General features: G+C 43.5%; 1 protein-coding gene across 8 annotated transcripts in view; it reads left to right on the top strand.

Annotated features, from left to right (window-relative positions):
* The window catches only part of PWWP3A (PWWP domain containing 3A, DNA repair factor), a 213851-nt gene extending 193485 nt beyond the window's left edge, over positions 1–20366 (top strand). For all 8 annotated transcript variants that reach the window (XM_063914328.1, XM_063914326.1, XM_063914327.1 and 5 more), the window contains 6 exons: positions 1247–1307; positions 2645–2720; positions 4999–5049; positions 14175–14608; positions 19068–19156; positions 19241–20366. In XM_063914328.1, coding sequence (XP_063770398.1) covers positions 1247–1307; positions 2645–2720; positions 4999–5049; positions 14175–14608; positions 19068–19156; positions 19241–19322 — 793 coding nt within the window. In that variant the 3' untranslated portion in view covers positions 19323–20366. The remainder of the gene's footprint in view (positions 1–1246; positions 1308–2644; positions 2721–4998; positions 5050–14174; positions 14609–19067; positions 19157–19240) is intronic.
* The last annotated feature ends 1716 nt before the right edge of the window (positions 20367–22082 follow it).

The raw sequence follows: 22082 nt of genomic DNA, 5'->3' as shown, positions 1-22082 counted from the left end.
ATCTGCACTGCACCGGGCTCCATGCTACCGGCATTGTCCAAACCTGCGCCTCCTCCCGCAGCAGCAGCATGGAGAGTGTAAGCAGCCTCCACCCAGGGGCGTCTCTAGAGAGGAGGGGACCCGTGTGCAGACTCAGTGTGTGGGCCCCCTCCTCTCCCGTAGCCGTCACGCCACTGCTAGCGCTCTGAGCCCTGTAGACTCTGGCACAGTGCCAGAGTCTACAGCACATGCACAGGACTCTGAAAATGGCCACCGCACCATTTTTTCGGAGTCCTGCCCACACACGGTCAGCAATGGACTCCAGAAAGGTAAGTATAGGAGAAATGGGTGCAGTGTGTGCGGTGTTGGCCCCCCCAGGACTCAGAGGCCCGTGTGCACCGCACACACTGCACCCATTATAGAAACGCCATTGCCTTCACTGCTGCAGCCGAACAGGGCAGTCCAGCAGACACCGCGGCCCCCAGTAGCATTCAAAGCCATGGCAGATCTCGCGAGTCCCGCTGCGGGACCAGCATGCACCGCTGCCGGGAAACTTCCGCCGGGAATCAGAGCTGCGAGCCGCAACAGCTCCCCGCGGGTATAGACAAGCCCGCACTGACCACCGCTGACAAGCCAGACGAATAGCAGGAGCAACTCCACACCAACAGCCCAGTCCAGGCCACCTCGCCAGTGAGTCCGCACAGCCACCGCTCTGGCGTGCGCCATCCTCCTCTAGTGCACACCACCTTCCACCTTAACCAGTGTTCTTAATGCGCATGCTAGGAGATCTTCACGATAATTGATAATATTCCGAAAAATACCCACGAGTTCGCCATGAATTGACCTATTAGTAGGTCCATATTAGACTGTGACTCTCTTTCCGAATTTTCTTTTGCAAATTTTTTTTTGCAGGTACGAAGTGTCACGGTAGACTGACTATACCCACTTAGGGTAGTTACACGCTCCCCAAAATGTGGAAATAATTATTAATGGGACATTGTGTGGTATTCAAATGATATATAACGCCCAATATCCTTTCTAAAGTGATCCCCGTTATCGTGCATATCGCACCCATAGTAATCAGGTAAATAAAATCATTATTACGCATTTTTTCATACTGGATGAGTAAATAATGTTTATAAAGGTCCAGTGGACTAAGAAGTGATGTACTGTGTATAATTGCATGAATCCTGCCAATTGAGTCCTACCTAGACATCTAAGTATACATAAAATAACTTAAGTCCTTTCTTTTTCAAACTTTATTTAGTTACAAAGTTGCATTTCATGCATTAAAGCATTATGACTGCCCAGAGAAACAGCAATTGATGGTAAGTTGTGGTACTGATATTGCACACAGTATGGGGTCTCGTTCTCCTTAGAATAAATGCAGTCATTTTATGTTAATCACTGTACAACTGGAGAAAAGTCCTTATGTTGTCACTGCAATGACCTCACAAGTTTTCCTGTCTAAATAAGAAATAAAGTACATAGGGGCTAATTTTCAGCCGGATGCAATTGCAAATGTGGACTCTTCTCTCAGATTTCTGCTTAGTGCACATGCACCTAGGAAATACTGCACATACGCCAAATCTAACTTAAGCACATGCGCGGAGCTAGCTAGTGCATATTGGGTGATCTCTCTGCCGGGTAGCCACTCTCTCCGTGAAATCAGTGTTTCTGGGCGTTGGCCATGTGATAACACGGAATTTATTAGTCTTGTGGGATTGACAGCTGACTTCAGTTCTCATTTGTAGTGTGCGGACAGAGATTGGATGTCAGAGACACTCAACATGGGGCTGGTATAGGTCCCAGTACTGATGTTGACAGCTGCGGACATCAGTAGGAACAGTGGGCAGGACGGGCTCCCACAGCCATATTCTGGCATTAGCATAATGGTGTAAGGAGACATCCACGGCCAGCCAGAAAAGTTACCGCAAATGCCCCCAACTCAGCATTAGCCCTTAATGTTTGTTTTTATGGATTCCCAGGAGATCCCTATAATTTGTGGCGTCAGTTTTAAAAATTTGCTGCTGGGTTATTGTGGTACATTGGGGGTGATTCAGGTCCGGTCGATAACTATAGTTGGACGCAATGTAACAGTGTTCGGTATATTGTGCATGCACTGGATCCGTACTGTGTATGTGCAGTACAAGCCCTGCATTGTCGGACATAGTATGGCTGCAGACATTGGTTGATTGACAGTCTGCAGCCGTTTGGGGCAAGGAGGGGCAGGAATGGTGGCCTTTGTTTCCCAAAATGGAGGTGTGTTGCCTCCATTTTGTGGGAGTGCCAAGGCCAGGGTCTCCGTTTTCCAATGGAGATTTCCTGGCCTCACGACGGTGCTGTGGCGGCTGGTCTGAGTAACTTCAGGGTTACTCAGCTAGCCAGTGGAGTTACAAGTGATCCGGTGCTGCACTGGACGACGCACTGGATCACACATTCATGCAGGAGGCGTCTATTATACCAGACACCTTCTACTGCATCACCATATCGGAGTATCGCTGCTGCTTCCAAGTATGCAGCAGTGATACACACTCCAACCACACATGAGTCACCCCCATTTTGTGGTCAGTAAGTAGCTGAACATGTACATGTGAGTGGAATAGGTATTTATTTTTAGTCTGATTATGTCTCTTTAAAGATTTTCTTTTGTGTGTTATTTAAGGAAAATCCTTATAAAGATTATTCGAAGTTCTTTGTCTGGTGTAATGCTGTAATATGTGACTATAGGATCCGCTTGGGTAAGTATCTCGCTTGCTAACTTTTGGATGTAATGCTTAATAATGAATGTATTGCTAAGTTGTCACTTCACTTTTTGTAATGCATTTACACCTTCACTTTTCTATTTCTATACTATAGTAAGACTCATTGCTATTTCTACCTCTCTTCTACAATTGTGTGGTGGGAAGATCTGTCCTTTTCTCCACCCATACTCTGTGATTAGATGCTCTGTCTCCTTCTACACTCATAAGGGGGGTATTTACTAAAGTGCTGGGTTTTAGGAGTGGAGATATTGCACATAGCAACCAATCAGATTCTAGGTATTATCTTCTAAAATGTGCTAGATAACTAAGTAGAATCTGATTGTATAATGCTTCCTTCTTCGCCTCTTTACCAAGACGAAGCAGGAAGAGGCAGCGGCGAGGTGTACTGCCATCTCAGATGCCGAAGCGTAGGAGTGAAAACTAGCCTGATGCGCTGTCTCTCTCCCCCGGCCGGCACACTGGGTATGTGCGAGATCTCACTACTTTTCTGAGCTCTGACATGCAGACCGGTGCCTGCAGCCGCCGTGGCCAGGGACAGCATAGTCCCTGCTGTGGTGTAACGGGCAACGACGCCTGCAGCTATTGAAATAGCTGCAGGTGTCAGAGCAGTCAGTGCTACTCATTGCCCCCGCATATTGGCGTGTTATCTTATAGATAGCAGCGCCAATATCAATGGGTGCATAGTTGCACACATCTCCTACTTCATACATGGGGGAGAGCAGTATTAGGCTGATACTGCTTCTCCTCCATAACGACCCTTCCTACATCTACCCCTCTATCCCCTTTTCCACCTGTACTGTTACGGGATGCTCTGTTCAGGTACAGGAAGAGGAAGGGTTATGGCCAAATCTGGGAGGCTTGGCCTCGGCGTCTCCGTGAAATATGTAAAAATACTATGCAGCGCCATGCATTGCAAAGTGGAACATTTGTCCCCTTTAGCATCTGACCCGGGTTTCTTAAACAAGCCTGCCTAACAACACCCTTCCCCGCCCATGGCTCTATCCACTTCTTCAATGGGATACTTTTTACTTTCCACAAAATTTGTAATAATATTTTCTTTGCATTTCTAGAAGTCAGAGCAGTTAATCAGGGATGCAGTCAATTTACCTCCAATCAAAATCCCGACGGTCGAAATCCCGACAGCAATTGACCGACGGTCAAAATCCAGACAAGGTCAAAATCTCGACATGGACAAAATACCGACATTTAAAATACCGACAAGGTCAAAATGCTGACCTGATTTTTTAATTGAAACCGACTTATTCATACTTTGCCATCACAGTGGACCTGGAGGGGGAGCATAATAGTGTGCTGAGCGCAGCGACGCACCGTGCCCGAAGCATGGCGAGCGCAGCGGTACACTTATATGGTGTCCATGTCAACCTATGTCGACATACACACAAAAAACAATGAAAACCGCATGTCGGTATTTTGACCTGTCAGCATGTTACATGTCTGTATTTTGACCTTGTCGGTATTTTAAATGTCGGTATTTTGTCCATGTCGGGATTTTGACCTTGCCGGGATTTTGACCATCGGTCAGTTGCTGTCGGGATTTTGATTGGAGGTATTTCATACCGATCCCGTTAATCAGATGCTCTGTCGTGGATTACATTTTCTGTTCACTTTCCCATCCAGTCTGTGTGATGAAGGTGGTCATTCCGAGTTGTTCGCTCGCTGCCGTTTTTTGCAGAAATGCAATCAGGCTAAAAACCGGCAGTTCTGCGCATGCGTATGGGCCGCAGGGCGCACGCACTAAGTTCTTTCACACAAAACTATGCAATTTTACACACGGCCAAGCGACGCTTTTCAGTCGCTCTGCTGATCGGTGAGTGATTGACAGGAAGTGGGTGTTTCTGGGTGGTAACTGAGCGTTTTCAGAGAGTGTGCTAAAAAACGCAGGCATGCCAGGCAAAAATGCATGAGTGGCTGGAGAAACGGGGGAGTGGCTGGCTGAACGCAGGGCGTGTTTGTCACATCAAACCAGGAACTAAACTGACTGAAGTGATCGCAAGATAGTAAGTCTGGAGCTACTCAGAAACGGCATGAAATTTTTTAGTAGCAATTCTGCTACTCTTTCGTTCGCACTTCTGCTAAGATACACTCCCAGAGGGCGGCGGCTTAGCGTGTGCACTGCTGCTAAAAGCAGCTAGCGAGCGAACAACTCGGAATGAGGGCCGAAATGCAGTCACCTGCTTGTTGCCTCTATTAATACTGTAAAAAATTAATGAGTTGCTTTCTCTTCACTTTGTAGGTTGTGGTTCTTTTTCTGGTTCTTTTATAGATTACTGCACTGCAGACATCAGTAAGTGGATTCTTGTATTATAGAATGAAAATTTGACAGACACATTTTAGTTCATTTTAAAATTATGTTTTGGTTATATCATCAGATTTTCCATAGAGAAGTAAGACCTTGAGAGTTCCTTCAGACATTTCCCCAATTGTTAGAGAACTTGTGACCATGATCGAACTTTAGATGATTTGCAACTAATATCTAAAACTTTTATGTGCACGTAAATACATATTGCTTCAATGAAAAGTAGGTAAAAGGAAAGAGGTTTTTTTTTCCTGGAGTTTAAAAAAAAAAAATGATACAATGTGTAAGAAATAAAGTGAAAATCAAAGCAAATAAAAAAAAACTGTAAAAATAGCATGCATTACACTTGTTTCATATATTATAATAAAAATTAATTCTGCATTTACAAATAATAATAATTAAATTTCTCTAACGTCCTAAGTGGATGCTGGGGACTCCGTAAGGACCATGGGGAATAGCGGCTCCGCAGGAGACTGGGCACATCTAAAGAAAGCTTTAGGACTATCTGGTGTGCACTGGCTCCTCCCCCCATGACCCTCCTCCAAGCCTCAGTTAGATCTTTGTGCCCGAACGAGAAGGGTGCACACTAGGGGCTCTCCTGAGCTTCTTAGTGAAAGTTTTAGTTTAGGTTTTTTTTATTTTCAGTGAGACCTGCTGGCAACAGGCTCACTGCATCGAGGGACTAAGGGGAGAAGAAGCGAACTCACCTGCGTGCAGAGTGGATTGGGCTTCTTAGGCTACTGGACATTAGCTCCAGAGGGACGATCACAGGCCCAGCCTGGATGAGTCCCAGAGCCGCGCCGCCGGCCCCCTTACAGAGCCAGAAGGCAGAAGAGGTCCGGAAAATCGGCGGCAGAAGACGTCCTGTCTTCAACAAGGTAGCGCACAGCACTGCAGCTGTGCGCCATTGCTCTCAGCACACTTCACACTCCGGTCACTGAGGGTGCAGGGCGCTGGGGGGGGGCGCCCTGAGACGCAATAAAAAGCACCTTGGATGGCAAAAAATGCATCACATATAGCTCCTGGGCTATATGGATGCATTTAACCCCTGCCAGAATACATAGAAAAAACGGGAGATAAGGCCGCCGATAAGGGGGCGGAGCCTATCTCCTCAGCACACTGGCGCCATTTTCCCTCACAGCTCCGTTGGAGGGAAGCTCCCTGTCTCTCCCCTGCAGTCACTACACTACAGAAAGGGTTAAAAAAGAGAGGGGGGGCACTAATTACGCGCAGTATTAAAAGATACAGCAGCTATAAGGGGAAAAACACTTATATAAGGTTATCCCTGTATATATATAGCGCTCTGGTGTGTGCTGGCAAACTCTCCCTCTGTCTCCCCAAAGGGCTAGTGGGGTCCTGTCCTCTATCAGAGCATTCCCTGTGTGTGTGCTGTATGTCGGTACGTTTGTGTCGACATGTATGAGGAGAAAAATGATGTGGAGACGGAGCATTGCCTGTAATAGTGATGTCACCCCCTAGGGGGTCGACACCTGAGTGGATGAACTGTTGGAAGGAATTACATGACAGTGTCAGCTCTGTATAAAAGACAGTGGTTGACATGAGACAGCCGGCTACTCAGCTTGTGCCTGTCCAGACGTCTCATAGGCCGTCAGGGGCTCTAAAGCGCCCGTTACCTCAGATGGCAGATATAGACGCCGACACGGATACTGACTCCAGTGTCGACGGTGAAGAGACAAATGTGACTTCCAGTAGGGCCACACGTTACATGATTGAGGCAATGAAAAATGTTTTACACATTTCTGATAATACGAGTACCACCAAAAAGGGGTATTATGTTCGGTGAGGAAAAACTACCTGTAGTTTTCCTGAATCTGAGAAATTAAATGAGGTGTGTGATGATGCGTGGTTTTCCCCCGATAACAACTGATAATTTCTAAAATGTTATTGGTATTATATCCTTTCCCGCCAGAGGTTAGGGTGCGTTGGGAAACACCCCCTAGGGTGGATAAAGCGCTCACACGCTTGTAAGGGCTCTACCCTCTCCTGAGATGGCCGCCCTTAAGGATCCTGCTGATAGAAAGCAGGAGGGTATCCTAAAATGTATTTACACACATACTGGTGTTATACTGCGACCAGCAATCGCCTCAGCCTGGATGTGCAGTGCTGGGTTGGCGTGGTCGGATTCCCTGACTGAAAATATTGATACCCTAGATAGGGACAGTATATTTTTGCCTATAGAGCATTTAAAAGATGCATTTCTATATATGCGTGATGCACAGCGGAATATTTGCCGACTGGCATCAAGTCTAAGTGCGTTGTCCATTTCTACCAGTAGAGGGTTATGGACCCGTCAGTGGTCAGGTGATGCGTATTCCAAACGGCATTTGGAAGTATTGCCTTATTAAAGGGAGGAGTTATTTGGGGTCGGTCTTTCAGACCTGGTGGCCACGGCAACAGCTGGGAAATCCACGTTTGTACCCCAGGTCGCCTCTCAACATGAGAAGACGCCGTATTATCAGGCGCAGTCTTTTCGTGGACAAGCGGGCAAAAGGTTCCTCATTTCTGCCCCGTGACAGAGGGAGAGGAAAAAGGCTGCAGAAATCAGCCAGTTCCCAGGAACAGAAACCCTCTCCCGCCTCTGCCAAGCCCTCAGTATGACGCTGGGGCTTTACAAGCAGAATCAGGCACGGTGGGGGGCCCGTCTCAATGAATTTCAGCGCGCAGTGGGCTCACTCGCAAGTAGACCCCTGGATCCTTCAGGTGATATCTCAGGGGTACAAATTAGAATTCGAGACGTCTCCCCCTCGCCGTTTCCTAAAGTCGGCTTTACCGATGTCTCCTTCTGACAGGGAGACTGTTTTGGAAGCCATTCACAAGCTGTATTCCCAGCAGGTGATAACAAGGTACCCCTCCTGCAACAGGGAACGGGGTATTATTCCACACTGTTGTGGTACCGAAGCCGGACGGCTCGGTGAGACCGATTCTAAATCTAAAATCTTTGGAACACTTACATACAGAGGTTCAAATTCAAGATTGAGTCACTCAGAGCAGTGATTGCGAACCTGGAAGAAGGGGACTACATGATGTCTCGGGACATCAAGGATGCTTACCTTCATGTCAAAATTTACCCTTCTCATCAAGGGTACCTCAGGTTTATGGTACAGAACTGTCACTATCAGTTCAGACGCTGCCGTATGGATGGTCCACGGCACCCCGGGTCTTTACCAAGGTAATGGCCGAAATGATGATATTCCTTCGAAGGAAGGGAATTTTAGTTATCCTTTACTTGGACGATTCCCTGATAAGGGTAAGATCCAGGGAACAGTTGGAGGTCGGTGTAGCACTATCTCAGGTAGTGTTGCGGCAGCACGATTGGATTCTCAATATTCCAAAATCGCAGCTGGTTCCGACGACTTGTCTTCTGTTCCTAGGGATGATCCTGGACACAGTCCAGAAAAAGGTTTTTCTCCCGGAGGAAAAAGCCAGGGAGTTATCCGAGCTAGTCAGGAACCTCCTAAAACCGAGCCAAGTCTCAGTGCATCAATGCAGAAGGGTTCTGGGTAAAATGGTGGCTTCCTACGAAGCAATCCCATTCGGCAGATTCCACGCAAGAACTTTCCAGTGGGACCTGCTGGACAAATGGTCCGGGTCGCATCTTCAGATGCATCAGCGGATAACCCTGTCACCAAGGACAAGGGTGTCCCTCCTGTGGTGGTTGCAGAGTGCTCATCTTCTAGAGGGCCGCAGATTCGGCATTCAGGACTGGGTCCTGGTGACCACGGATGCCAGCCTGCGAGGCTGGGGAGCAGTCACACAGGGAAGGAATATCCAGGGCTTATGGTCAAGTCTGGAGACATCACTTCACATAAATATCCTGAAGCTAACGGCCATTTACAATGCTCTAAGCTTAGCAAGACCTCTGCTTCAAGGTCAGCCAGTGTTGATCCAGTCGGACAACATCACGGCAGTCACCCACGTAAACAGACAGAGTGGCACAAGAAGCAGGAGGGCAATGGCAGAAGCTGCAAGGATTCTTCGCTGGGCGGAAAATCATGTGATAGCACTGTCAGCAGTATTCATTCCGGGAGTGGACAACTGGGAAGCAGACTTCCTCAGCACGACCTCCACCCGGGAGAGTGGGGACTTCACCCAGAAGTCTTCCACATGATTATAAACCGTTGGGAAAAACTCGACAGGTATTGCGCCAGGTCAAGGGACCCTCAGGCAATAGCTGTAGACGCTCTGGTAACACCGTGGGTGTACCAGTCAGTGTATGTGTTCCCTCCTCTGCCTCTCATACCCAAGGTACTGAGATTGATAAGATGGAGAGGAGTAAGCACTATATTCGTGGCTCCGGATTGGCCAAGAAGGACTTGGTAACCGGAACTTCAAGAGATGCTCACGGAGGATCCGTGGCCTCTACCTCTAAGAAGGGACCTGCTCCAGCAAGGACCCTGTCTGTTCCAAGACTTACCGCGGCTGCGTTTGACGGCATGGCGGTTGAACGCCGGATCCTGAAGGAAAAAAGGCATTCCGGATGAAGTCATCCCTATCCTGATCAAAGCCAGGAAGGATGTAACCGCAAAACATTATCACCGCATTTGGCGAAAATATGTTGCGTGGTGCGAGGCCAGTAAGGCCCGACGGAGGAAATTCAACTGGGTCGATTCCTACATTTCCTGCAAATAGGAGTGTCTATGGGCCTGAAATTGGGGTCCATTAAGGTTCAAATTTCGGCCCTGTCAATTTTCTTCCAAAAAGAACTAGCTTCAGTCCCTGAAGTTCAGACGTTTGTAAAAGGGGTACTGCATATACAGCCTCCTTTTGTGCCTTCAGTGGCACTTTGGGATCTCAATGTAGTTTTTGGGTTCCAAAAGTCACATTGGTTTGAACCACTTAAATCTGTGGAGTTAAAATATCTCACATGGAAAGTGGTCATGCTGTTGGCCTTGGCCTGGGCCAGGCGCGTGTCAGAATTAGCGGCTTTATCCTGTAAAAGCTCTTATCTGATTTTCCATTCGGACAGGGCGGAATTGAGGACTCGTCCTCAGTTTCTCCCTAAGGTGGTTTCAGCGTTTCACCTGAACCAACCTATTGTGGTGCCTGCGGCTACTAGGGACTTGGAGGACTCCAAGTTGCTAGACGTTGTCTGGGCCCTGAAAATATATGTTTCCAGGACGGCTGGAGTCAGGAAAACTGACTCGCTGTTTATCCTGTATGCACCCAACAAGCTGGGTGCTCCTGCTTCTATTCTAGAAAGAGAAAAGAAGACTCTATCTTGGGGGCACTCTTTGAAATATAAATAGGGCCAGATATACCCTTAGGTATCATTAAAATATAACCTTTAATTGTATCTTTAAAATTAATAGGAATTTGAAAAGGAAAAATATATAAACACACACACAGGTTTATTCATATACACCTTGGGATCACTTGTCTATCACAAGGAGTTCAAAGAACACTGATTGCTCACTATGGAGCTTATTGGTTCAGAGAACACTGATTGCTCACCGAGGAGCTTGTTTTAATTATTTTTATTCAGATTTTTTTATAACCAATTATGATCTCTCACTGTTTAAACAACCATATCATGAATAGGTATTGATTTACCGAACGTCAGCTCCTATATTCTCATCAAACACATGTATAATTATAAAAATTCAAAATTTGCCCAAATGGTATATACACAGTGTTGAGAGATGCAGAATGCCCATCATATTTATATGGTATCTTATGCGCTCATTAGTAGACCGACATAAATAGTTGGTATAGAGAGAAAAAAGGAAAGAGTAAAAAAGATGATCAGTATGCCATGGTACATTGCTTCTACTGTCTCACCGTCATGAGCTCAAGGTTTTTGTTAGCTCAGCGGCCGGTGGATGAGAGGGCAGCGACCTTGAAATTTCTGACCAGAAAGAGGATAAGTGGCCGTACTGCTTTCCCTGTTAGAGCGGATGGAATGTCTCGATATCCTAGGACATTGCAGGACACTGCACCGCAATCCAGGGATGAGTGTTAACCGAAATTGAGTACAATTCCTGCCTGTTTAATTTTCAGGTAATTGCAGGGAGATGATAGGGAGTGGTTCAATGTTAAACCAGTGCCGTGCACATTCTCACATAGAAATGCATTTATCAAAAAAGCCGTTCTCCACACAGGCTATTAGCAAAGTACTTTCCCAAATTTATTTTCAGGTATACTTTATCGGTATACTAATAATGTTAGGCTCTCTTAACATAATTCATTATTTTCTCTAACATTTGACCATAGGTCACTGAACAATATGTGTTGGGCTAAAAAGTAGCAGCAAACCCAGCTAGAATGAAAAGTTTTTATGACCGCAAACCCAGTCCAGCCGCTGAGATCTCTTTTCGTCATGTACTCTGGTCACTAGGACCGGTGCAGCGGACGGCAAATATGAAAACAGCAGCGCTTCGGGTATTACTGGCCGGAAAAAAGATTAGTAGCTGTGCTGCTTTCCACGTTAGAGCGGTTGCAGCGCCTTGATATCATAGGACAGAGCAAGGACGCTGCACCACAATCCGTGGATGAGAGCTAGCTGAAAATAGGAAGATTACCGTTCTAAAGGCAGCAGGATTTCTGGACGGAGCAGCGTATGTTGGTTGTAGGACCAGTGATTCTAACTTTCACAAGTGGATGCCAGATAGTGCAGTGAAGTGAGCAAGCCTACGGGTGAAAACGCGTTTTGGCACGGCTGGAATCAGCATGGCAATGTCGCCTTGTGAAAGTTAGAATCACTGGTCCTACAACCAACATACGCTGCTCCGTCCAGAAGTCCTGCTGCCTTTAGAACGGTAATCTTCCTATTTTCAGCTAGCTCTCATCCACGGATTGTGGTGCAGCGTCCTTGCTCTGTCCTATGATATCAAGGCGCTGCAACCGCTCTAACGTGGAAAGCAGCACAGCTACTAATCTTTTTTCCGGCCAGTAATACCCGAAGCGCTGCTGTTTTCATATTTGCCGTCCGCTGCACCGGTCCTAGTGACCAGAGTACATGACGAAAAGAGATCTCAGCGGCTGGACTGGGTTTGCGGTCATAAAAACTTTTCATTCTAGCTGGGTTTGCTGCTACTTTTTAGCCCAACACATATTGTTCAGTGACCTATGGTCAAATGTTAGAGAAAATAATGAATTATGTTAAGAGAGCCTAACATTATTAGTATACCGATAAAGTATACCTGAAAATAAATTTGGGAAAGTACTTTGCTAATAGCCTGTGTGGAGAACGGCTTTTTTGATAAATGCATTTCTATGTGAGAATGTGCACGGCACTGGTTTAACATTGAACCACTCCCTATCATCTCCCTGCAATTACCTGAAAATTAAACAGGCAGGAATTGTACTCAATTTCGGTTAACACTCATCCCTGGATTGCGGTGCAGTGTCCTGCAATGTCCTAGGATATCGAGACATTCCATCCGCTCTAACAGGGAAAGCAGTACGGCCACTAATCCTCTTTCTGGTCAGAAATTTCAAGGTCGCTGCCCTCTCATCCACCGGCCGCTGAGCTAACAAAAACCTTGAGCTCATGACGGTGAGACAGTAGAAGCAATGTACCATGGCATACTGATCATCTTTTTTACTCTTTCCTTTTTTCTCTCTATACCAACTATTTATGTCGGGCTACTAATGAGCGCATAAGATACCATATAAATATGATGGGCATTCTGCATCTCTCAACACTGTGTATATACCATTTGGGCAAATTTTGAATTTTTATAATTATACATGTGTTTGAGAATATAGGAGCTGACGTTCGGTAAATCAATACCTATTCATGATATGGTTGTTTAAACAGTGAGAGATCATAATTGGTTATAAAAAAATCTGAATAAAAATAATTAAAACAAGCTCCTCAGTGAGCAATCAGTGTTCTCTGAACCAATAAGCTCCATAGTGAGCAATCAGTGTTCTTTGAACTCCTTGTGATAGACAAGTGATCCCAAGGTGTATATGAATAAACCTGTGTGTGTGTTTATATATTTTTCCTTTTCAAATTCCTATTAATTTTAAAGATACAATTAAAGGTTATATTTTAATGATACCTAAGGGTATATCTGGCCCTATTTATATTTCAAAGAGTGCCCCCAAGATAGTCTTCTTTTCTCTTTCTAGAATATTTGGTTTTCTGACTCTGGGGAGCAACACCAACCCTGTATTATGGTGAATCTACCCGAGTAATCATAGGTATTTGGTTTTCTTTAAAGAATTAACCCCCCTCGTGTGTTCATTTTGTGTGTAACTGTGTCATCCAGGCACAAACAAGGGGGTATCTTGTTGCGGATCATCACAAATGTTTCTTCCTGCTCCTGCTTCTAAGCAGACTATTGCTCGTTGGATTTGTAGTACAATTCAGCTTGCACATTCGGTGGCAGGCCTGCCACAGCCAAAAATCTGTAAATGCCCACTCCGCAAGGAAGGTGGGCTCATCTTGGGCGGCTGGTCTCGGCTTTACAACTTTGCCGAGCAGCTACTTGGTCAGGAGCAAATACGTTTGTAAAATTCTACAAAATTGATACCCTGGCTGAGGAGGACCTGGAGTTCTCTCATTTGGTGCTGCAGAGTCATCCGCACTCTCCCGCCCGTTTGGGAGCTTTGGTATAATCCCCATGGTCCTTACGGAGTCCCCAGCATCCACTTAGGACGTTAGAGAAAATAAGAATTTACTTACCGATAATTCTATTTCTCGTAGTCCGTAGTGGATGCTGGGCGCCCATCCCAAGTGCGGATTGTCTGCAATACTGGTACATAGTTATTGTTACCAAAAAATCGGGTTATTGCTGTAGTGAGCCATCTTTTCTAGAGGCTCCTCTGTTATCATGCTGTTAACTGGGTTCAGATCACAAGTTGTACGGTGTGATTGGTGTGGCTGGTATGAGTCTTACCCGGGATTCAAGATCCTTCCTTATTGTGTACGCTCGTCCGGGCACAGTATCTTAACTGAGGCTTGGAGGAGGGTCATGGGGGGAGGAGCCAGTGCACACCAGATAGTCCTAAAGCTTTCTTTAGATGTGCCCAGTCTCCTGCGGAGCCGCTATTCCCCATGGTCCTTACGGAGTCCCCAGCATCCACTACGGACTACGAGAAATAGAATTATCGGTAAGTAAATTCTTATTTTCTCTTAACTATAGGTTTGCCAGTGCGGCGAGAACGTGATGATGACAGGAAATGGATATTTTCCTCCTCAATAAACCCAGGAAGTAGCGACCTTCAGCCAGAGATGGCTGACAGCAAGCCCAATGTTAAGAGGAAGCTGCTCCCAGACCGTAAACGGGCAGCCAGGGACCGGGAAAATATAAAGTTGGTGGACTATATTGTAAGGACTAAGCGGGCAGAGAATCATCTTTTAGGTATCCTTAAGGGGAAGAAAAAGTCAAAATGGTTAAAGAAGTTCCAGTCCTCTATCCGGCGTGTGAATTGCCTTGAGACATATCTTGAAGATGAAGATCAGATGGAGCTTGTGGTGGCATATCTACAAACTCTCTGTGGGAATATGAACAATGCAGAGAAAAAGCTAATGAATGGAGATCAAACGAGATTTGTCCTTGAGGTGCTACTTCCAGAGGTAAAATCCAAAGTCATCTCTTTTTTGTAACATTTGGCAATCACGAAACCATAGAACTCTTTCATGGAGTTCCTGGTTTCTACTAAACTTAATCTGAATATCCGACCAGTGGGTGAGTAGTAGGTTACAGACATATCATATATTGCATCATGTCCCATTATGCATATGATTTTTACGTGGCATACCAGAGTCATTGATGGTATTTCTAGCACTACAGAAAAAACATATTAACAATTTGTATGGTTCAGTATAATTCTAAGGAGCAACTCAAAGGATATAGATAGCATACAACACAATAAAGGAAGGGAATTTCTTGTCTTTTTTAAAATACATACACTGTCATAAGTAAACAACGTTTCAAATAGACTATTACCACAAAGTCAGATATTTCTTCTTGTTGGAAAATAAAAATCTTCATATAAAAATATATATAAATATAGAGTTCAGGTAAAATATATTAGAATAGTAAGTAATGTTCATAGTAGCTGTCGGAATCACGCTCCACTTTTTTTCAGAATTTTTAATTGCAGTGAAGCCTGCACCAATGCATTCAATGGCTTGGCTAAAATATTATAGGGTGTCAGTATATTTTGTTTTGTTTCTTTATTTTTTTTAACGTCTTCACTACGGAGGACAAGTGGGCTCGTCCTCATATACACTGACTGCTGAGAATGAGTCCAATTTATCCTCCACAGCAATCGGGGCACGATAACATAAATAAATATACATACTGCATGTGTGTTTATATATATATATATATATATATATATATATATATATATATACAGGTTGAGTATCCCATATCCATATATTCCGAAATACGGAATATTCCGAAATACGGACTTTTTTGAGTGAGAGTGAGATAGTGAAACCTTTGTTTTTTGATGTCTCAATGTACACAAACTTTGTTTAATACACAAAGTTATTAAAAATATTGTATTAAATGACCTTCAGGCTGTGTGTATAAGGTGTATATGAAACATAAATGAATTGTGTGAATGTAGACACACTTTGCTTAATGCACAAAGTTATAAAAAATATTGGTAAAATGACCTTCAGGCTGTGTGTATAAGGTGTATATGTAACATAAATGCATTCTGTGCTTAGATTTAGGTCCCATCACCATGATATCTCACTATGGTATGTAATTATTCCAAAATACGGAAAAATCCCATATCCAAAATACCTCTTGTCCCAAGCATTTTGGATAAGGGAGACTCAACCTGTATATATATATATATATATATATATATATATACACACAATCTCTATACCTTGTCAACTGTGCTCAGATTATGCATGTCATGATGGGCCATCACCATAGACAGAAAAATTTTTGTGAAGAATAAAATGAGACTATGTGGTCCCACAGAAATTATGATCAGTATGACATCCAGTCAAAGTAGAAAAATTACAGACTTCGGGGAGGGGGCAAGATCTCCCCCAACCTGGCTTACAATAATTTTAAATAATGGGGCCCTTAATAGTTATTGGGGTATATTCAATTGAAGTCGAAAACTGCCGTCTGTCGAAAAGGCCGCAGTTTTCGACTTTTTTAGGTCGGAAAGGGGTTCCGACCTATTCAGTTTAACCCCAAATTATTCGACAAGTCGAGGAATTCGACTTGTTGAAAAGCACGTGGATCGGCGGAATAGCTGCCGATCCGCGTGCTTCTGTCGAAAACGGGGCCAAAACTCAATTCGACTTAAAAAAAGTCGAATTGAGATGCGGGAGCAGAGACGGGGGAGAGCCGCAGCCAGACGGGGGAGACCAGCGCTACAGCAGCAGCTCCAGCAAGTGTAGCCGGAGGATGTGTCACAGCCGCCGCTCACAGCAGCGTCCACCCGGCTGCGGCAAGCGAGACCTCGCTTGCTGGAGCCGGGTGGACGCTGCCATTAGCAGCGGCTGTGACACATCCTCCGGCTACACTTGCTGGAGCCGATGCTGTAGCGCTGCTCTCCCCCGTCTCCTTCTCTCCCGCATCTCAATTCGACTTTTTTCAAAGTAAAAAATGAGATGGCATTGAATAGCCCGTGTCGGATCCATTCCGACAAATGAATGTCGGAATGGATCCGACTTCAATTGAATATACCATTGTGTGATAACCTGTTAGACAATGTTACGCTATGGAAAAGGATATATTTTCCATATGAAGGGAGGTCACAATGTTACCCATAATACACCTGCACACACAAGCTCACCCACATTTGATTAAGTCTTCTCTTTTAAATTATGTGCAGTCATTTCTCAATGACTGTTATAAAACAATAAGAGCCAGAACACCCTGCGGTGTCTTTGTACAACTTTTTATGGTGATCTCAGAAATGGTTAACTGGATTGCTACAGACAAATATTAGTTGTACAAATGAATCTGAAAGTTGTCAAAACAAAAAGTCTGACAGCACATTTATGGGGGAATTCAACTGACAACTGGGTTTTGCTGTTCAGTTAAAGGACAGAGAATATGAGACCTGGTAATTTCTATAGAAATCACAGCACCTTTTTTTTTCTTGAACCTCCAGAGGAAGTCTGTCCGTCCCCGTCCCCCCTTCCCCTCCTAAAATCGTCAATTTTTAGGAAAAATCACTGGGACTTGCAATGCACCCCGGTGGGTTTGCCTTTAAAACAGCATAAATTTTTCTAGGTACATTTGCACATCTTTTGAAGGAACTTGGCAGGGAGGTTGTTCCAAACATCTTGGAAAACTAACCACAGATCTTCTGTGGATGTAGGCTTGCTCAAATCCTTTTCTCTTCATGTAATCCCAGACAGACTTGATGATGTTAAGATCAGTGCTCTGTGCTATATCATCACTTCCAGGACTGCTTTACACTGAAAATAGTTCTTGATGTTTCGAACAACCTCCCTGTCAAGTTCCTTCAAAAACTGTACAAGTGTACATAGAAGAATTGATGCTGTTTTGAAGGCAAAGGGTGGTCACACCAAATATTGATTTGCTTTAGATTTATCTTGTGTTCATTCACTTTGCATTTTTAATTAATACAAATAAATCTATCGCCTATATTTCTGATAGTCACTTATCTTAAGGGCAGATTAGATTGGCCTTGTGGTTCTTACCTGCCATCAATTTTATGTATCAATTTCAATGTATTTAGTTTAGTTAGTGATTTGTAGAATAATTATAGCTTTTTAAAATAAAACTGGCACTGAGCTTTTTTTAAAAGGATGCAATCATGCGTCTTATAGGCCCTACACACTGGCCGATGAGCTGCCCGACGGCGGATACGGCCGACGGGTGACCTGGCGGCGGGGAGGGGGGGGGGGGCAGTGACGGGGGGAGTGAAGTTACTTAACTCCCCCGTCACACGGCTCCATAGAACTGCAGGCAAATATGGACGAGATCGTCCATATTGGCCTGCATGCACAGCCGACGGGCACCAGCGATGAACGAGCGCGGGGCCGCGCATCGTTCATCGCTGTTGCCTCCACACTGCACGATATGAACGTTATCTCGTTCATTAATGAACGAGATCGTTCATATCGTGCAGTCATGTCGGCCAGTGTGTAGGGCCCATTAGTCTGCTACTTTTTACCAATTCTTATGCAACAAAAATAATCCTAATTACTTAGTATACTATTAGTAAATTAGTACGCTTTTAGTGAATAAAGATGCAAAATTCAGGGAAAAGTACATAATCGAGGTAAAAAGACAGAGGTCCTATACAAGTGATATACGCCACGCATCCTTGTGCTTAATCTGCTACTTTATACCAGTTCATTTGCAACATAAATACTAATCCTAAATACAGTACTTGGTACACTTTTATTAGTAATTTAGGCCTGATTCATGTTTGTAAGTAAAGCAATAGAAAGCAAGTAACTTTTTCTGGAACAAACCATGGTACCGTGCAATGTAGCAAAGACATGTATATTTTTTTCTGTGCAGGGTAACTACTGGCTGCTTTTGCATGTAGCCCACAAATGTTAGACAGCTTTATTATTTTACAGTGCAGTTTAGATTTCAGTATGGACACAACCCACCCAAATCTAAATCTCTCCACGTTACATTTGCCCCACCTGCAGTGCAACATGGTTTTGCCCAGTTGCTTGCTTTTTTGCCCACCAGCACTGTTTTTGCCTATCACATTGACCATGAATTTGATTTGGTCCTGAACCACCAACCCGTGGCACCGCTTTGGGAACCACGGCTGTAAACTAATTGTACAGATAAGATTTATAATAAATGCGCTACCTGCTTAATGCTGTTACACAGTAGTGTTGTGATTTAGTAATAAGGCGTTACACAGACAACCACTTGAAATGATTATAAAAACGGTAGGTGACCTATTGTTTGCTAACAGACCAGTCAGTAGTCCTGTTCATTGTTTTGAAGCCAGATGTACAATTTATTTCTCATGGCAGATGTATTGTTGCTGTCGTCGTTCTCATACAATACATCTCATTGTGACACTCATTGCCTCCATGTCACTTCTTTCAGGCTGTCATTTTTGCTATATCTGCCACCGATCAAATCAATTATGAGAAAGCAGAAATGAAATACTTAAAAGGGCCTTCTGTCAGTAAAAGGTAACCAGATACAGAACTATGATCTCCGCAGTAAGAACTCGGATAATTGGTTAACTCTATATTTCTCAATTTTGTTCACTGTAGGGAACGAAAACAGTTTGAGGAACAGATTTTGGAAAAGAAGAGATTGTCAGAAAATCTGGACTGTGAAAAGGGATCAAATTAACTACAGAGTGAAAGTTCTTTTTCCAGATAACTTCTGATCTCCAGCTGATGAACTGGCTGTGCCTGCTTGTCCTGATCTCGCGTTCTCTTATTCTGTAATCGGGTGTTTGTTATATGAATATACTAAGAAGAGAATGTTGTACATTCCAGTGTTTGACCAGAGCATCCTTGTAATGCAGTGACATGCTACCAAGTAAATCGCAACTGTTAAAAGCCGTTTTGTACTAGAAGTATTTTCCTGAAACACACTAAGTTTACCCTGAGTGCCTCTGCACATCTGCTTTTGTGGGGATCAACTATTCTATTGGTATGTACCAATGCTTCTGTTATACATACTGTACATGAAAACAGTACACCACTCAGGGTCTACCTGTCCTTTTTCCATCCGTTTATAAATTGAGAGCAAGAATCTGGTTTGTCTTTCTATGCACTAATTTTTATAATTAACCTTCACTATGTGTAGAAATATTCTGCCAAAGTATTTTCAGTGTGAAGTCTGATGCTCATCATGTTGTACCTGTCGCCTTACATTAATGTCAAATAATCAATTCATAATTACTGTTATTGATTATTTTCTTTATATTGCTTGATCTTTTGTTGGAAGAGAGTGATTACAGAGTAAAACATTTGCCCACCAGGGCTTACCTACCTACATGCTATATATAAATTCTTGTAGAAACCATGACATTATGAAATCGCACATCCTGTTAATTCTGTATAATTTTATAATCTGGAAATTACAATCATGCACACAGATATGAATATGTCCTGATTCTACTGTTTGCTAGTCCTCCCATAGGGAATACATACGTACATCTAGTATTAATTGCACTAGTACAGTATTATTGATGGCCATCAAGAGGAAATCAGGAATTCTTGAGTAGTGTGTTGTACATTATCCGCATTGGTCCCATCAGCATTATTTTTAGGTTGTAAATGTTTACCCTTTTTTATTTTATTTTTTTTTGTGAATATTTCCTACTGTTTAACAGAAGATCTCTATAAATATTTTGTTACATGCCAACAAATAAACCTTTTACATGCACCTCTGCTTTATATGTTAAACATTTTTTTTTTTTTTTTTAAATCATCTCCTTTGCTTGCTGCTAACCTGCAATGAGTATTATACCTCACAAGATCAGGTGATTATTGGAATATAATGAAAAATATATATATAACAAGTTAATGTTACATTTTCAAAAAACAAAACAAAAAACAACACAAACATACATAACCAATAGAGTGTAATCCAGTTAATATTAGTAGCTGCAAAACCCATAAGGCGATATCCTATTAGCCGCGGTTAATTACCTCCCCCAAGGCTATCCAATTAGCTCCAATGCTGGCCCTTATTAAGGAGGGTAAACACTGAGAGATCCGTGCTTAAATTCTAAGCAATCTGACCAGATTGCGTAGAAATTTAGCACGGATCTCTCCGTGTGTATGCCCCATAGCGATGTGAGGCCCCACACGTCGCTATCTCTGGTGCTAGATTGGCCTGCGTACAGGCACAATCTAGCAGGTCGCTCATTTCACCGCTGGGTGAAATTAGCCCCCCCCCTTGCTCAGCACACATTGTGCTGTGTGCTGAGCGGGGGAGAGATGTGTGCTGAGTGATCTGTGACAGACCGCTCAGCTCACATCTCTCCCCTTGTGTACGGGGCTTTAGGGATTAGGTTCACCTGCCTTAGGCAGGCGAAGCCAAATATGCTATAAGCTTTTATTATTTTTTACCTGATCGCAGCCATTTAAAAAACACAAGTCCGTGACTTTTTGCAGATCCTGTGTGTTTTTGCCTGAATATTGGAAGTTTTCCTGGCAGAAAAAAACGGGCTAATTGGATGGCCTGGGGGGAAAAAATCTGCCCAAAAGAAATTGCTAAACAAAAACCTGTTTTTCGCGCCTGCTAAATTTTCGGGACTAATTTAATACTCCCCGTAGGGAATGTGTGAAGACACCCTCATATACTGGCAATAAGGAAAAAAAATAAGAGGGAGGTTGATCTGCATTATAATTGCTTTTTCAATGTTTCCACATTTCAAGAAGACCTAAATATCCACACAACTTTAAACACATTAAAAAAATGTAAATAGCATTCCTGCACCAGATTACACACAGGCATCACACAATAATAAATGATAGATAGGTAAATAAATCATGATGAAATCTGTATTAAAATGTGCACATTTGGGTAGTAAAATCAGAATGATAAAAGTATGTTATTGGAATTGCTAAATGGAATAAATGTTCCAAATGTATAGTTGTATAATAATCACTCACAATCCATAACTTAAAAGTTCCCCTGAAATGAAGGCTTGACAAAGTTGCTGTGTGCTACTGAGAAATTCCCAATTTATAGCCATCAGTAGAGGGTTTGCTACTTTTGTTGCATCATTGGGACATCTATTGCCATCGCTGGATGTTATTACTGCCGTTGTATATACTACCTGTGTTTCATCCACACATGTAAGGTATGAGACCTATAATTTGGAAAGTAGTCCTCTACTAATTTTCCCATTTTCTTTTCAAATTTTTTTTATATATATATATATATATATATATATATACACACTTTTGAGAACAGACTCTAAAATATTGTGGGAAGTGTACATCATCCAACTACAGTATGAGTCCTAAAACCCAATCATCATCTGGGAACCTCCAGCCTTTCATTTTAGAGGAACGCTTGAAATTCCATATTCTACATCATCATGGGTCCATCTTAGAGTAGCTGTCATTTACTGCCCCCCTGGCATTGCCT

This window comes from Pseudophryne corroboree, chromosome 1, assembly GCF_028390025.1.
Source record: "Pseudophryne corroboree isolate aPseCor3 chromosome 1, aPseCor3.hap2, whole genome shotgun sequence".
Taxonomy (NCBI): Eukaryota; Metazoa; Chordata; class Amphibia; order Anura; family Myobatrachidae; genus Pseudophryne; species Pseudophryne corroboree.
Note: the sequence above shows the minus strand (reverse complement) of the source record. Positions and strands in the feature narration are given on the sequence as shown.